Source organism: Hirundo rustica, chromosome 1 (assembly GCF_015227805.2).
Source record: "Hirundo rustica isolate bHirRus1 chromosome 1, bHirRus1.pri.v3, whole genome shotgun sequence".
Taxonomy (NCBI): Eukaryota; Metazoa; Chordata; class Aves; order Passeriformes; family Hirundinidae; genus Hirundo; species Hirundo rustica.
In genome coordinates, this window is record NC_053450.1 from 155,889,328 (window position 1) to 155,906,110 (window position 16,783).

Here is a 16,783-nt window from a genome sequence, read left to right on the forward strand (position 1 = left end):
TGTGCCCTGACAGGCAGGAACAGACAGCGCCGTTGGGTCTGTCAAACAGCTTTGTCTTCAGAGCTGCTTGTTGCAGAGTCTTACTGTTGATGTGGCCATGAAGAGAGGCCAGGCAGAACGAGTGCAGCAGGAGGAGGAACCCACAGGCTGCTGCCCTGGGTACCTGTGCCAGCCACAGCTGTGGTGCTCAAGGTACTCCTTGAGCCAGAAGCAGAAATGGAGTTTGCTCACGGCAGACCTTTAAAGGATAGATAGTGCTTCCTTCTCTTTACAAGCTCGGGATAAACCATTTCCCTTTACTGTCAAGACTGCGGCGCAGCCCAGGACGCAGTGCAACCCTGCCCAGTGCTCAGTGTGCTGGCTGCTCTCTGCCCAGGGGAGCAGAATTCTCAGGGCACGTTCCTCCTCACCCAGCAGTGAGGTACGGCCAGCCTGCCCCAGGCTCCTAAGCCAGGTAACCCAGACATTGTACCTTCATGAAAGGGTTCGATTGGAGCACCGACCACACATTTCCCTCTGAGAAGCAAGTGGGTGCACAGGTCTGAGCACACATGCCACCACCCATGGCATGTCAGGTGAGCTCCGTCAGGACAGTCTCCAAAGAAATGTAGCAGTCGTGCTCAGGTAGGTACAAAGAACAGGATTTATTCCAAACAACTTTGAGTACACGCTAAGCAACTTGACTAAAGACAGGACCACAGCAATCATCCAGGGCACCAGGGTTGCCTAGGACAGGCTAGAGTATTTGGATAGGGAAACTGATATCCTACTACTAAGCCTGTGATCCATGCAGTGTCTTTGCTCTTGTACCACAAAATGCCCTAATCCCCATACCTCCTTTTGTTAGCCTGGAGTCTCTCTGGATTAGTATGGACAAACAGAATGCTCCAAAACAGGTGCATGATGCAGAGCACAAGGCTGGTTGGGACTGGGACCCAGCAACAAGCTTGGCGCAAGGGGTATCTGGGAAAGCACAGACTGCATTGGCAGGGATGGAACATCTGCACAGAAAGGCACAGCAGGACTGGAACTGCCACCCCTAGTAGAGAATGTCCTCGAAGCCGAGCAGCAGGAACTGGTGCAGGGCACTTGGCAGATGCAGCTGGGACAGGACCAGAAGCAGCCGGCCCTCCATGAGGGTCCTGAGAGTGCAGCGAGCCAGGTGCTGCAAGGAGCGAGGTCTGTGCCCCAGGGAGAATAGTGACTGGTAGAAACACGGGTATTTCTACAGAGAGAAGAAAGGACCAGAGGCATGCAAAGCTGAAGATATCACCCTGGAACCAGAGGTAGACCCAGACATCCACTTACCTCACTATGGAACATCCTCCCTGTCCCCAAGAGCACCATCCCTGTGTCCTGCAACCCCACACAGCCAGCCCCAGCTCTGCCCAAACCCCTCCAGGCACAGATGTCCCTGGCAAGCCATCAGAACCTGAACTCGTGCTCTTCAGGCAGCAGTCAGCATTCGTTCCCTACCTGTACAACCTCAACTGGAACTGCGTCCACCCAGTCCTCAGAGACACGCACATGGGTGTAGCTGTTCACCAGGGCCTCGATGACACGCGGGCAGGTGTGGCAGTACCGCAGCACCTGGCCAGGGAGAGAGTGATGCCTTGAGAGGCTAGACAGTGTTAAAGGAATAAAGTAGGTATTTATTAAAAGGCCTTCAAAGGATACACCTGGGGCAGTATAAGAGCCTGGATGAGGTTACACCCAAGATGGATGATGGATCACACATTTTCACATTTTTATAAGTTTTGGTCCATTTACATATTGGAGTTAATTGTAATTGGGTCCAATTACAGCTTCAGGTTATGAAGTCCCATCCTCCCAGACTGCTCTCCTCAATTGGCTGTCGTTTATACTTTTTGGGTCTGAAGCTATAACGGTGTACTTGCCTCTCAGGCTGCAAAGGATTGTTTTGTCTAACTAAACTGTGAGGAGAACTGGCTAACTCTTCATATGAAATTCAGCATTATATATTAATGCAATACAGAACCTGGAAAATATGAAAGCTAAAACTTAAGGCACCAAGAGCAGGTGATCACCATCACTGGGCAAGATCCTGCAAGCCCCACTGCCACCTCCTAAGCTACTGCCCAATCCAGATATGGTAAATCTGGTCAACTCCTGTCCTTCCCTCATGCTGACCCAGGAGAGAAAAACCACTGCAGGTATGAGGCACCAGAGCATCCCTCCTTGCAAAGAGGAGGACTGAGCCATCACTCAACATGCACAGCACAGCTGCCTTCGGCACAGCCGGGTCCCTCAGACACTGGGACCATCGTACATGGCTGGGATGATGATCTCCATCAGCTTCACTGCTGTAAGTAGCTGATAAACACCAACACTCTGCTTTACACCAGACTCCTTACCTCACATTTCAGTAGTCAGAGCATGAGCCATTCCAGAGCAGTGACTGACACTCATTTTGTGATCAGCCAGAGCACAGCACCCTAGGCCTCTGTTGTGGCCACACCAGGGTCTCAGGGATGCAAGATTGTGCCTGTTTGGTGCAGGGTTGCAGAGACTTCTGGACCTGTGTCTAAAGCAGTGCTGTGCCCATGTCAAGGGTGGCACAGAGCCCCAGAAGACTTCGCACAGTGCAGCATCTCTGGTGCATCCCACATTGTCATGGGTGTTTGTGCAGCATCTATGGTGTGTCCCACATTCTCATGGGTGCAGGTGACACACCAATGCCACATACCTCACAACAGGGCAGCCTTTGGAGCATGCCCCACCCAGGCAAAGCCGCACAGAGGCAGATTTCCCTGGCTCTGGGCTGCCACTCCCCATGGCCCCGGCCAGCAGTAGCTGTCAGAGTCTATTCTGGCTGTACCAGTGATCCTCATTATCTGGCGTTAATAGGAGATTAATTAGTGTTAATTGTTGATTTTCCTGTATTTTCCCAAAGGGGAGAGCAATCTGCTGATCTCCGGGCTGGGTAATTATTGCACTGCTCAGAAATTAAGACAGGAAATTAACCCTTTGTCTGCTGGTGTCTTGCAGAGACAGCAGGAGCTGGAGGGTGCGCACCTGAGAAGAAACATCTCCAGAGGAAAAGGACCAACACTTTCCAGAGCAAGTAATTATGGAAACAGGGTGAATACTGTCCACACAGCTTAGCAGACAGAAGGAGGTGAGTCCTACAGCAAAACACACCCTAGGAGAACATATCAGGGATTCCCATAGCAATAATACCTTCCCAGTTCTCCTGTCCCAGACTCCGGGCAGAGCAGGGCAGGACAGCGAACAGGCTGCCATGGAACAAGCCCTGCTGTGACAGGAGGGCCCACTGGGGCCCTGATGTTGTTCACAGCCTTCCCCTCCCACCACACTCCCGGCACCGCTGGAGCCCCACACCTTGAGGAGGGAGCCTGGCCAGATGCGGATGGCTCCGTGGTTGAGCAGCGCTCGCACCACGAGCTCTGGGCGATGCTCCAGCTTGTAGGCAGCTACTTGCAGGATGTTGTGCAGGGCCGTGTTGCCACCATAGTTCATGACGTTCACGTTGGCACCTCGGGCCAACAGTAACTCTGCTATTTGAGCATTGGCATTCTTGCAGGCCAGGTGAAGCGGGTGCTGCCGGTCCCGATCTGCAGTGTTGACGCTGGCACCGCTCTCCACCAGCAGCTGGCAGACCCGGTAGTACCGATCCATGTCCTGGGGCTGATGGCGCTGAGCACAGGCAGCATTCAGTGGTGTTTGCCCCTCCTTGTTTTTTACCTCCAATTCAGCCCCATGGTGCAGAAGCAGCTGGACATGCTCTGTCAGGCCATGCCGTGATGCCACATGCAGTGCTGTGTCATTCTCCTCCTCCGTCTGACTGTTTACAGAGGCACCATGCTGCAGCAGCTGCCGGACACACCTGTGAGGGCCAATGTGACTTGGTGACCATTTCTCATCTCCACCTCCCAGTTCCATGCTATCCCACAGCTTTTCCCCAGAGGCCAAAAATCCCTGCTCCTCATGCCCTGGAGCAGTGATACTGTCACCCTAATATCAGCTAACTCTGCACAGACCTCTCGAAGCATCCTCTTGTCACGTCTGATGCCTGCTCGCACACGCGGTGCTCCTGCACAGGTGCACCCTGAACGTTACAGCGTGAGCGTTGGCTCCTCAGCTGCGTCCGCTAAGGATGTGAGCTTGCAGTCAACTTGGTCGACCTCAGAGGTGATCCTGGTCCAGGAACAGGCACCAAGACCACCCCCATTCTGCACCCACCAACCCACCATCAGGGAGGAGGAGGGACCCCTCTGACATGGGATTAGCCTTGAAGGGAGGAAGGCTGGCTCTGCCCCCACCCCAAGCAGAACTCACTCGATGGAGTCTGAGCTCTTGCAGAGGTGCAGGGGCCTGTAGCCATCCTCGGAGACAGCCTCAGGATCAGCTCCGGAGCTGAGCAGCAGGCGCACGCAGTCGGCGCTGGCAGCTGCGCAAGCCTCGTGCAGGGCGGTCTTGCCCCCCGGAGCGAAGTCGACGGCAGCGCCGCGGAGCAGCAGGAGCCGCAGGCAGTCGGTGTAGCCCCGGCTGGCCGTGATGTGCAGCGGCGTGGTGAGCTCCTGCTCATAGCTCAGCGACCACAGTCCTGCGGGGGAAGAGAGGTCAGGGAGCCACATCCAGCCGCGGTGCACAAAGACTTGTCCTTTTTCTTGAAGTACCTGATGTACACCCCCCCTGAGAGACTTGTGTTTCCCATTAAGAGACTTGAAGCCCCTTCCCCGCAAGATCCTCGCGTTTAGACCGGCCTGCCAAAGGCAGAGATCCCTGTAAGGCTCTCAGGCTGCTCAGCCGTGCAGACAGGGAGCAGCAGCCCACAGCAGAAGGGCAGTTCTGGGCAGTGTGTCCTTCACCTGTGGCTCAGATTGGGGTTTCTGTTGTCAGGAGCGCAGTGGAGAAAGGGTCTGGGGCACAAGCAGGGCTGATGGCAGCGAGGCGGCTGGGCCAAACACCATGTGTAAAGCACCACAAACACAAGAAACCGGGCAGTGAGAGAGGTGTCAGAGTCAACTGCCACACACACAGGGGACTAAAACAAGCCCTGGGCAGGGGGGGCAAACAACAAGTTACAGCAGAGATGGACATCTAGGAGAGAGCAAGGGGCTGAAATGTGCCAGCTCTCAAAGACACCGACCCAGCACAAACCATCGCTGAGCTGGTACAGTCTGTTGGCTAACAGGAAAAAAGCTCCTTAAACTCTGCTTCTTGCTGCCTACCCAGACTGAGCTGGAGGACATCCCGGACTGCATGGGATGTTCCACATTACAGCCTCTCAGCTCCTTCTTGTAGAGGCACTACGTGGTCACCTGTATTTTCCAGGGCCACGTTCAAACTGAATCAACCCAAAGATCTAACTCATGTTGCGACAATCTGGCACAACCCACAGTGCGAAACGGCAGCACAGAGCAGGCTGCACACAGGGCAGTTCCCAAGCACTTAAGACAATCCCTCTGAGAGGGACCAGGTTTCCTGGATGCACCCTGTGCTGTCAGAAACAAGGAACACAGGGGAACCTGACCACATCCCCATTCCCACTCCTCTGCAACCCAAGTAGCACCCATAACACACAACCCCAGCAACAGCCATGCCCCACAGCACACAGGCTGAGCCCCACTACTCCCCCATACTCAGCCCGCGGGGGTTGAAGCGGTAGTTCTTCCACTCTTCCAGGTCACTGGTGTCAAATACAGCATTAGGGCTCAGGTTGTTTTGAGGATCTCTGAGGATCTCGGCTACAGTCCCGTGATCCCCAGCCAGCAGGGCCTGCCAGAACACCTGGGCAGGGCCATCCACCCGCTGTGTGCGGATGGGCTCCTGGCTCTCATCTCTTCCACCTGTGATGCTGCCCATAACAGCCAACCAGACCTGCCTCAGAGACCAGGACAGGACCTGCTGGTGCACCCCAGCCAGGCTCTTAGGCACAGCCCCACCAGCAGCCCGTGTTTTGGCTCAGAGTCTGCCTGCCAGCCCAGGGTGTTCCACAGGGAGGGAGAACACATCACACCCCTCTCTTTGGCTCAGGCTGGGCACAGCTCAAATCTCAGCCGTTCTATTCTGGGAAACCTTGTGACCAAACACTGGGGCCAGGAGGCTGATAAAGGCTCTCCACTCAGGCAGCAGTACCTCAGCAGTGCCCTGCTGTGAAGGGAAAATCCTCTGGAAGGGCAGGGGAGCTTGAAGGGTAGAAATGGGGATGGGACATCTCTAAGACAATAGGGAGAGAAACAGTTTCATGCTTACTCAGCATGTCGCCCAGTGCTGCCCAGACTGCAGCAACATGACTCCAGCAGCTCCACACACATTTCCATGCCTTTGTTCACCCCTTGTCTCCACATGTCTCCAACACTGCACACCCATTTACCAGTTGCACCCGAGCCATTGGCACTAGGAAGTTTTTTAAACAAGCCACAGGTCTTTTTAATCAAAGCCAAAGAAGTGGTAGAAATATGTACAAAGATGGGAAAAATTTGAGGGAATTATCCTTTAGACCCTCCCCACTTCTGCCTTTTCTTGATATCCAGCCTTGCACAGAGCCCTTGCATAGCTTTAGTGTTCCCTTTCAGTCCTAATACACTCCCCTGACTCGACTGCTCGCCGCAGTCCTGTCACCCGAGATGGTGATTTCCCCTGACCCCACTTGGCTGCGTACAGTCAGCCTGCCCACCTCGGTCACAGACGAGCGTGCCTTGCTCACGTGGCATTAGCACTGTGTACATATTGTTCACACCGTGTGATCTAGAGAACACATCAAACTGCATGGAAAGCTAGTGGAGTTCAGTTTAATTTTGTGTCACAGAACTACTCAGATCATGCATCTAAACACAGGTTAAGTGACCCCAATAGACCATCAAGCAACAATTATGAGGGGACCAGAGCAGAGTGGAAGACAGGGAACTTTATCCTTCTCAGGAATGAAAATAAATGAGCAAGTTCCATGCTGACAGTATCCAGTTTTCTCTGTCTGTGCAGACTTCACCTTGTCTAACTAAAACGTAGCCTGCAAAAGGGTAAAGAAAGGGAAGCCCCTGGCAGATGTTCTCACCCGATGGGACCCTCTATTTGCCCAAGGATATAAGCAGGTATCCCATGAGAGCTTAAGGCTCCCAGTCATGCACCAGGGACACAGGAAGCTGTGTAAGTATCAGTGACACCAGACAGCTTACACTTCCTCTGGGCACCTTAAAATACCGACAAGGTGATCTGGGAAACACAAGGTCATAGAACCTACTGTTAAGGCCACTGAGTCAGTTCTAAGAACCTGCCCCTACAAGGTCAGTGGGATACAGAGACAAGGCTCAGGTAGCATGAAGGTTTGTTTTGGTTCCTGTTCTGTATTCTCATCTGATAAATTTGGCAGCACATTTTTTGCTCTGTGCTTGATGAATGATCTTGTTTGGTTGGGTTTTTCAGTTTTCATGTTTTGAAACTTTGATTAGAGAAATTTCCACATAAGGTGGTTTTACATTGTCTGTTCCATTTTCTCTGGGGCACAAACCTTTACAAGCAGAGAGACTGGCTGCTCCAGTGTCTGCCAGCTTAGCATGAGACAGGAGTTACAACAACCAATTCGTATTTTACTGACAAATGGTCTCAGTTACACAAAGGGTAATACCTTTACTGATTTCATTCCTAAGTAGACTGTAACAATTCAAAACCGTGGTTGTACAATCTTGCAACTCGGTAAATAATCTTCACCACTCACAAGTAGCAGCACATGCATCTGCAAGCCCTTACACCCTATTTGCCTCTTGTTGGAGTGGGTCCCTACAAAATGCTGTTGTCCGGCTAAGCACCAGGACAATTGTTCCTCTGGGAAAGCAGCTACATCAACAGCTCTTCCGTTCTGGTGAGGGTGGCTTTTGCCACCAGCCCTCTGTAGAGGGGGGTGGTACAGCTAAGGGCCTTCCCCACTTGATGCTCTTAAATTCTGCGTGCCTGCCTGCACCTCATCACTAATTGACTGCAGCGAGAACAAGGGCACATCCAGGCTACCCAGCACACCTCTCCCTTGAACACATCAGCTGCATTGCTTACTGAGAAGCTCATAGATAATGCTGATGAGAAGGTAAGTAAAAGGGACTAGAGTGTGGAAGAATGTGTGGTAGCCCCAAGATGTACCTGGACAAGGTATAGTGAGATGTACGGATGGAAAGAAACACCAAGAGTGATCAGCTCCTACCTCCTGTCACTGAGGAAAGTTTACTTCCACCATCTTTCTTGTAGATTGGATTTCTGCTCCCCTTGTCAAATCTATCTCATGGAATGAACAGCATTCTGATGCCTTTTCACCCATGCACGTTCCCCTCCTCACAGGTATTTCACATCCATCCCAGCAAACTCTAACATGACAGTGCCAAGGATGTGCTTCTCCAGCAGCTCTTCCAGGGGCCCTATTCTCATTATTTCCCAGTAGATCTGCCTCATGCCAGCTTCAACAAACCTGCTACTATTTGTTGCACAGCCTTGGAAGCTTCCTTCCTCACTCTAAAGCTGTTCTTCCCAAGTCCTTCTTCCCTCAACCTTTCTTCCACCACTGGAGATTCCTTCCAACATTTTTCTCAGGTTCCTGATCCCTAACTTAGGACCACATCCTAGGCTTCTTCTATCCCCCCCACGTCCCAATCCCTCAATACCCACCACGTTTACTGCTAGTCCAGCACAGCACATCGCTCCTGGTCTCAATGATGAGATTGATGGCTGTGCTCTTGGTGAAGTACTTCTGCACCATGTCCAGGTCTCCAGTGAAGAGTGCATTCTGCACCAGCAGATCCCGGCACTCCAGGGGCTCCAGGCGGCTGTGCTGGAATCCCCAGCCATCTGGGCTCAGGCTGTGCTCACTGTGGTGGGACCTCGCACTGCGGGAATGCTTCCACTGAGCCGGCTGCAGCAAACGTGTGGCAGAGTGGAGAGGGAAGGTGGAGTCCATCACAGGTAACTAACCTGAGAAGCCTGAGCCACACAGTAAATGAGCTATTGCAGCAAAGAGCCGCTTGTTCAAGGGTTTCTCCTTTGCAGGTTGCTCCTGGGTTCCAGCTCCCCTGCATCTGGCTGGACGCAGGCACAGACCTGAATCACCCAGTATAAATAGCCTGGCTTGGCAGCTCCTCATCACCACCTCCCCTTCTTCCACGAGTCGGCTTTCAGCTGCTAGGTGCAATCACCAGCACAGACTAGGCACAGGACAGGGGTGGCAGGTGGCCTGGAAACACTCTCTTTGTGCTTGTTTGCTCTGCAAAGAGCCCCTGTTCCACATGAAACTTTCTCCCACTGAGAAAGAGGCAGAGCAAGGTGGGGGAAGCCATGGCACGGAGGTAGGTGGGTGAGGGGGAGCTTGGGAAAGGCCTGGACCAGACTCGGTGCCAGAAGTCATAAAGGACTAAGGAGAGGGCTCTTCCCCAGGGGTCACTCCAGAGGGAGCAAAAGACTCTCACAAGGACCACACACTGCTCTGGGAATCAGCCCCTTCCCGGGGCAGCAGGGCTGGCTGCCCACAGGCTGGGCAGGATACAGAAGGGCAGAGTGGTGAGTGCTGAGAAAAGCAGCTTGTACAACACAGGTTATCCTGTCACATTGGTCCCAAACTGTGATCAAGTTATTCGTGGTGTGGCTGGAGGTGCTGATCAAACAGGGAGCCGCACCTTGTTTGTGTTCCTTTTGGCAGCTGTTTCCAGAGCAGAGAAAGCAGTTATGTGAGAACTTTGAAGCCGAAGAAGGTCTATGAACCAGTCCCAGGACTGGGATCATGCTAAACATTCCCATCGCCACAGCTCAGATGCTCTGTGCCAATGAGCCCCCACAGCATCCCACTGGTGCTGGACTGGGAGAATGCTGTTCTCCTGAAAGACGCAGTACCTGTATCTCCAGCTCCACCGTGGAATCCACATCCAAGCCTCAGAGTCTCCTCCAGCCAGGTGAGGGGCTCAGAGCAACAGCCCTGACTTGGGGAACTTTGAGTACAGGAAGTCTGCATTCCCTAAGAGATGAGAAAAAGGAGAAACTAAGAACTCTTAGTTCCTCTCTAACCTGTCTTTACAACTTGAGCTGTTCCTACCATGGGAACCAATGCCATCATTCTCCCCCAGCTATGGGCTTGGAAAGAGAATCCCAAACTAACCTTTCACACGCAACACTACTCGTGTACCCAAGGCCATCCAGGAAAGGCCTCTGGGAGGAACTCCCTGACTGCAGGTTTTCCCCACCCCATTCCCCCCTGCACACTGGCTGAGGACAGGCAGTGTCTTCATACTCAGCATTTCAGACCTGGGTCTGCATGTTCCTGACTGAATCAGCTGCCCTGAACATTTTCACCCATTCCCATGCTAACAACAAAAATGCCTCAAACCACTTCAAGCAAACCCACCAACTCAAAACTACAAACAAAAATCCACAAACAAAACAAAACCCCCCAAAAAACAAAAAGAAAACAAAAAACAAACAAAACAACAACAACAACAAAAAAAACCCCACCCACCAAAAAAAAAACCACCAAACCCACAAAACACAAGAAGCCACCTTCAGCATCTCCAAGCCCAGCACCGGTAGTAGTAAAGTAGTAGTGCCAAGTAGTAAAGTCCACAAGAACATTGAAGGCACATCTCTGCCTCAGCTGCAGACAGAGAAAAGAGCCATCTACTTCCTATTCAGAAGACCAGCCAGCTGGGTCAGTGAGCAAGAGACAGCAATGTCAGAATCCAGCACGTCCTTAAGTACACCTGGGGCTTTCATCCTCATCCCACTAATTTTTGGTAAGGTAGCACTGAGAAAAAAAACCACAGCTGGGACCCTGGCTAGGAGAGCCTGAACATGATCAGGAGGACTGGATACTGCTCACACCACCAAGGCCATCAGGACAAGGATAAAGCGGTACCAGAAGCCTTGTCCTCCCACACAGAATTTCTATCTTCACGGCTTGAGGGGACAGCAGAGGGTGCCCACACAGTAGTCAGAGAGGAACAGAAACAAACAGCAGCAAGGCCACTCTCCCAACCAGCCACTAGTTGGTACCCAGAGAACTGCTGCTGACTCTGCTGCTGCTCCATCAGCTCCCTCACACCCAGTCCCTCCAGCTCGTGCATCTCCCATGGACATTCAGGAGCACAGGCTTGTCGTCAGCTTCAGAGCCCCCTCAGCATAGCTGACACAACTCCTCCAACAGCGCCCAGAGCAGAGCAGCTGAAAATCTTGGGGCTTCAGGGTCAGGAACCCGCAGCGACCCAAGTCCAAGGGCTGATCAGAAAGTGACCACAGGCAAAGGCCAGGATGCCTGAACAAGAGTTCCACACCTCCATTCCCATGGACACCACCCAACTGCCATGAGCTGGCTGTGCCTTATGTCTCATCCCAGAGGACACCATGGCTATCTTGTCATGTAAATGTCTCCATAGGGCCAAGCACTGCAGCCATGGCGGGGGAGATGCATTCAGAGCCTCAGAACGAGGTTGTATGGGGAGGGAGCAGCATGCGTTGAAAGGATGCTGTAACGAGTTTGTAATATGCATGTGTGGCACGGCCTGCGCAGCGTCATCACAATGGCACAGGCACTTTCCCGCCTCATTGCCTCCCAAATGGATTTTAAATATCATTCCGAGGACACAATTATTTAAAACGCTGAACTAAACACTCACTAATGGGAAAGCGGCGTGTGGCCTGCAGCAGCCATTCCTCATGGGGCCACTCTGCCCATGTCATTCTCTTCTCGGCCCCACACCCTGCATGGGGCCACATGGAAGCATCCTCCTCCTCTTCCTTGGCCAAACAGGGCACCACTGGCCGCTGTCTTGAGCCCAGGCCGATGCACATTTCCTGTGTAAGGACACATCTTTTGTCCCCATCCCAGTGACCTCCATCCCCAGAGCAGCTTTCAGGCACCAGGAGTGCTTTGAGCTGGGCCCCAGGGCTCCATGTCAGGGAGCACCGCACCAGACTGCAGGTCTTTCTGTCTCTCTCTAGTTCAGCATCAGGTAACACAAGGCTACACCGGGAGAGGACAAGGAAGAGAACAAGGATGCCTCTTGACCTCCTTTATACAGTCCTAGAAGTTATGGCTACAGAATAATATTTACTTTTTCACTTAGCCTGAACACCTCCCACACCACCAAACACAATTCTGAGCAGGGGAGATGAAGAAAGGAGCATTATTGTTGGTTACATCCAAGAATCCAGAGCACACAGAGCATGAAAAGAGAGAAAATACCCAAGGAAACAATTATTTCTAGCAACCCTTGCTGGGGAGAGCACAGATAGAGACAGCTCCAAGGGTGCTGTGGACCCTCGCTCCCATGACAGTGCTGGCAGCATCAGGGATGACAGAGCTTTAGATAACAGTGCATCTGCTGGTGGCCTGACCTTTGATCATCTCCCCTCTCCTTTCCTCCATGCAGGGATTTTAAGACCACTGCAAGCTTCCAGCACTCAGAGACAACAGCCAACCTCAGACTAAACAGAGAAGGGAAGTGACACAGAGCAGCACCGTCCCCACACACTAGCAGTTGCTAACAGAGAGCATGAGAGCCCGTTACTGGAACCCAGCTGTACATCAGAGGTTCATATTTTAACAGCTTTGGCATCACCAGGGCTATCCATCACCAGCTCATTTTCCTCTGTGTACTGAACTGCTCCTGCCTCTGCTATTTGGAACAATGTCTAATGAGGCACTGGAGCAGCCACCTGGCAACACGACTGCCAAGGGACACGACAGGGGAAGAGGAGTACTCACAGGTCTGCACACTGCTGCCAGCCTCCACTGCCCAAAAAGCTCCCTCCCCTCAAATCCTGGGGATGTTCTGCCTCCTGGTCCTCCTCTGTGTGAAAGAAAGAGCACATGCTCTTAAGCCATGGCTGTCTTACAGAAAGGAAAACAGAACACAGGCATTAGTGATATTTTCATGAATGCTCATTCAGCACAATAGTGCTCTTTTTGAGAGGTTGAAGAAAGGACAAAGAAAAAAAAAATAATTGTTTCCAGCCCACAGAAATGCATAGCTTAGTCAGAACATAGACATGGGGCCAGGGACATGCAACATGACAGTGCTGCAGCGTTGCAGCACTAAAATCTTGCTGTGAGACTTGTGAAAACACAGGCAGACCTGGACAAAGACAAACTCACATGGAGCAAGGCAGCCCCAAGACACTTTGGAAGAGGGCCTGCACAGGCTCCAAGTTTTGCTTTTAGTGTAACCTGAACATCTGAGTTGTTCTCACAGTGACCAGTGCCCTGTGAATCCTCAGTGGGTGGCAGAGCCTAAAAGCAACTTCTCCCAGATACCACTGGAACCCACAAGCCCAGTGTGAAAGCAGCTGAGCTAAGGCTTGGTCCTCACCAAAGCTCACCAGCTAAACACAGGGTGAAGCTGCAGGAGAAGACAACACTCTATGACATCCTGTGCAGGCATTCTGGGCAAGCTCCAGGGGAACTTGCTTTGGGGAAAGGAGCAACAGGATCCCTGCACAGCAAGAGATGAACCCACCCCCCATAAGGGAAGTGTGAAAGGGACAGTGTGGGCAGGTTCAGCGCAGAACTCTCTCTTTCCAAGAGCAACTTCCTCCTCCCGCCCCTCGGTCTTAGTGCATCTGCACTACCTCTCACAACTCTGAGGAAATTGCAAGCATCTAGTAGGAGGAATGTGAGGCCAACCTCCAACTCCATTCTTCAAGCCTTTGTTGTGGATGGAGGGGGGAAAGGGGGCCGTGACACAAAGCAGGATGCAAAAGTGGAGTATTGGAGAATCAAGCACTTCCACCTTTAAATCCTTACTCTTCTGGGGCTCAGCCGGTGCTCGATGCTCGATCAGACATCTGCAGGAGACAGCCACTCACTTCACCATGAATCAGCACCTTATTCACAGCCAGCCGGGGACCTGCCAAGAGAGCTGGGGTGCCGGAGGAGGAAGCTGCACCGTCCCCAGGCAGCTCGCTCCGAGCTGGGGCTCCTGCTCATGCAGCAGAAATGGATCTGAGATCAGGTAGTCAGAGAGACCCATCTCCAGGGCAGGAGGAGAACTGCAGCTCCAGGCTGCTCCTCAGCATTCCCCATCCCTCAGAGAGCGTGGCTGCACACCCCGCAGCTGGGAGAGCAAGCTGTAGTGAACAAGAAAAAGGAAGGAATGCTCCTCCATTGCCTCCTGAAAGATAAAGTTATGTAAATTAAAGTTTTGAACTGCCTCCAACAACGAACTGAAACCGCTTATTTTAGGAAATGAGGAGCCCTCTTTGAAGGTCATTAAAACAGCTTGTAAGTGATAGATCAGACAAACAAGTAATAAACTTTCCATACATCAGGAAAACTTCGTCAGATACTAAAGAGCAGCCAATGAAATTTAAGCAAGCAAAGAGGAAGAACTCCACGCACCTGCTGCTGCTAGGAGGTGGCTGTGACATTGCTGCTTTCTACATCCTCTACAAGCAAGTACCTAACTTGCCACAGGGGCTGCAAAATCTACAAAACGTCGAAGCCTTTGCTGTCCTTAACTGTCCTGGCTGCTCCTCTGAGGCTTTTCATGTCCCACCCTGCTAGCCTGGCTGCCATGGCTCTGTGCCTTCTCTGGCTTGCTTGTGAGTTCTGGGAGGGACTTCACCAGGGAAAGACCCATCACACCCAACACAGATCTCCCCCACTGCACTCGATAAACCAGCTCTGGGGTCCATGGTAGTGGTCACTCGTTTCCTGTACTTTTCATAATTATTCTTGGCATTTTCCTTCTTTTCTATTTCCTTTGCTTTTCTCCTTTAAGGAAAAAAAAAAAAAAAAGTTGAATTATCACTTTTCATTCCAACATCTAACCTCATTTATGCTTTAATCTCACTTTCAGGTATATTTAGAACTTAGCTCCTTTCCACAATTATGGAACAAGGTAAAAGTTTCCTCTCTTCCCCTTAGGTGGATCAGAACACAAGCACAGACACACGGCCTAGCAAGCAATAGAACAGATTCAGCAAGGAGATGAGCTGCTCACCTGCTCGATGCAAATGGAGCCTGCTGAGCCTCCCACTCTTTGGCTGGACCCTCCCGGGCCTGCCTCCAATCCATGAATGCTGCTGAACATCCCCCCAGCTGCTCTGCCCTTGTACCAGCCACACAGCCACTCCCCACAGCACAGCCACACAAGGGTTAGAGGGAGAAAAAAGTGCAGCCCATACCTCTGCTCAAGTCCAGTTCTGGCTTGCAGGCCAGACACAACGAAGAGATCACTCTTCAGTGCTGTCCTACAGTCAAAAGGAAACAGAGCACCCAGTCCAGTCCCTTCACCCCCTCCCCCAGCCAGCCCCACTCTGTAGCAGCAGGGATGGAGCTGAAGGCAAGATGCTCAGTGCAGCTGCCTCCTGTACTCTCCCTGGAAGCCCCACGTACACCTCACCTGGCCCACATTACTGAGCCAGGCTGACCCCCATCAGAGATCAGCATCTGTCACAGCTCCATCGCTCATGAGACTCAGCAGCCCCTCACAAGCTGGTGAAATCCAGGATTGTCCCATGTACTGTCACCTTGGAACTTAACATAGTTCCGGCTCCTCCTGGTATTGCTACCCTGATACTGGCTGTGAGGATAAGACATTAGAACCAGGCATCCGGTCCCAATGTGAAGCTGGCCAAAGGCACTGGAACAGCTTGTCCAGAGAAGTTGTAGATGCCCAAGCATTCAAGGCCAGGCCGGACAGGGCTTGGAGCAACCTGGTCGAGTGGCAGGTGTCCCTGCCCATGGCAGGGAGAAGGACCTGGATGGGCTTTAAGGACCCTTTTATCCAAAACTCTTCTCTGATCTTCACCCCGAACAAGGACCAAATTTTTTCTTCACTCCCCCACAGACCCTGAGGCAGCACCTCTGTGCAAGAATCCAGGACAGACTCACACATCCCAAGAGGGTGTTGTGCCTACAGGGCAGCCAAGCCACCCACCACAGGGTCGTGGCTCTGGACACAATTCTCAGTCCTGTGGGTTGCCCAGGCTCCCTGTGGACAGACAGAACATGTTCATACTCCCTTCAGGGCCCTCCTGTAAGAAGCACCTAGGGATGCAAGGAAAGGCAGTGCAATGAGAGCTAGGCATTAATATGATGGTCCAAGGCAGTACACAGGACACCCAGTCCTAGTTCAGTTTAGAGACTTGCAAGATAAAGCTCTCTTTAAAGACACTGGAAGCAAGTAGAGAGGGTGGCCACACGTCTAGAAAGAAAACAGTTTTTCTGTCAGTGAAGCACATTTTGTTTTGGTTCTGCCGAAAAGGAGAAAGTTTTCACCAGAAGAGAAGAAAACAAAACAAAAACAACAAAACCCAAGCAACAGCAATGACAATAAAAAAAAACAAAAAAACAACTAACAAGTAAAAACTCTCATTCCTTCAGCCCACCAGAAAAAAACCCCAACCAAACAAAGAACAGCTTTGAAAAAAGTTTATAAGCATTAGAAAAGCCCTTTACCCAGTGCTAACTTCATCCTATTGACCCAGGGAGATTTAGCATCTACTCTGACAAGTATAAACTGATAACTTAAGCAGAAAGACCCACCACAGTTAGGAAGCAGTTGAAGAAGAACAGGAAAGTCAAAGGCAGCAGAAGTTTTTAGCAATCAGGAGTCTGAAGGCAATAATAAGGAGTTTGGAGAACTGCAGAGAGCCCATTATGCTTCCAATAACAGCCCCAGCTTTCCCCAGGCACACCCTGTGGTCCCTGCTCCTAGTTGCATGTGGTTGTTTTCAAACAGCAGCTGTTCTTCCAGCCCTACCAAACAATCTCCATGGCCACAGTTTAAACTGACTCACAATTTGCGATGCAAAGACTAAACCCATGAGC

General features: G+C 51.8%; 1 protein-coding gene across 2 annotated transcripts; it reads right to left on the reverse strand.

Annotated features, from left to right (window-relative positions):
* Positions 1 to 625: 625 nt before the first annotated feature.
* ASB10 (ankyrin repeat and SOCS box containing 10) lies at positions 626 to 9,334 on the reverse strand. 2 transcript variants are annotated; one of them, XM_040084298.2, is made up of 5 exons: positions 8,638 to 9,334; positions 4,321 to 4,588; positions 3,364 to 3,868; positions 1,477 to 1,590; positions 626 to 1,225 (listed from the first exon to the last, which is right to left on the reverse strand). In XM_040084298.2, the coding sequence occupies exons 1-5, from the start codon at positions 8,924 to 8,926 to the stop codon at positions 1,040 to 1,042; spliced, it is 1,362 nt and encodes a 453-aa protein (XP_039940232.1). In that variant the 5' UTR covers positions 8,927 to 9,334; the 3' UTR covers positions 626 to 1,039. The 2 variants fall into 2 exon arrangements, with proteins under 2 accessions (XP_039940232.1, XP_039940238.1); XM_040084304.2 differs by lacking the exon at positions 8,638 to 9,334 and adding an exon at positions 5,628 to 5,967.
* Between the last annotated feature and the right edge of the window lie 7,449 nt (positions 9,335 to 16,783).

Coding starts and splice junctions, on each gene's coding strand:
- ASB10 (XM_040084298.2), bottom strand. CDS start 8,926: ATGGACTCCACCTTCCCTCTCCACTCTGCCACACGTTTGCTGCAGCCG. Junction 4,589..8,637: donor CTGGACTAGCAGTAAACGTG/GTGGGTATTGAG, acceptor CTTCCCCCGCAG/GACTGTGGTCGCTGAGCTAT. Junction 3,869..4,320: donor AAGAGCTCAGACTCCATCGA/GTGAGTTCTGCT, acceptor TGGCCCTCACAG/GTGTGTCCGGCAGCTGCTGC.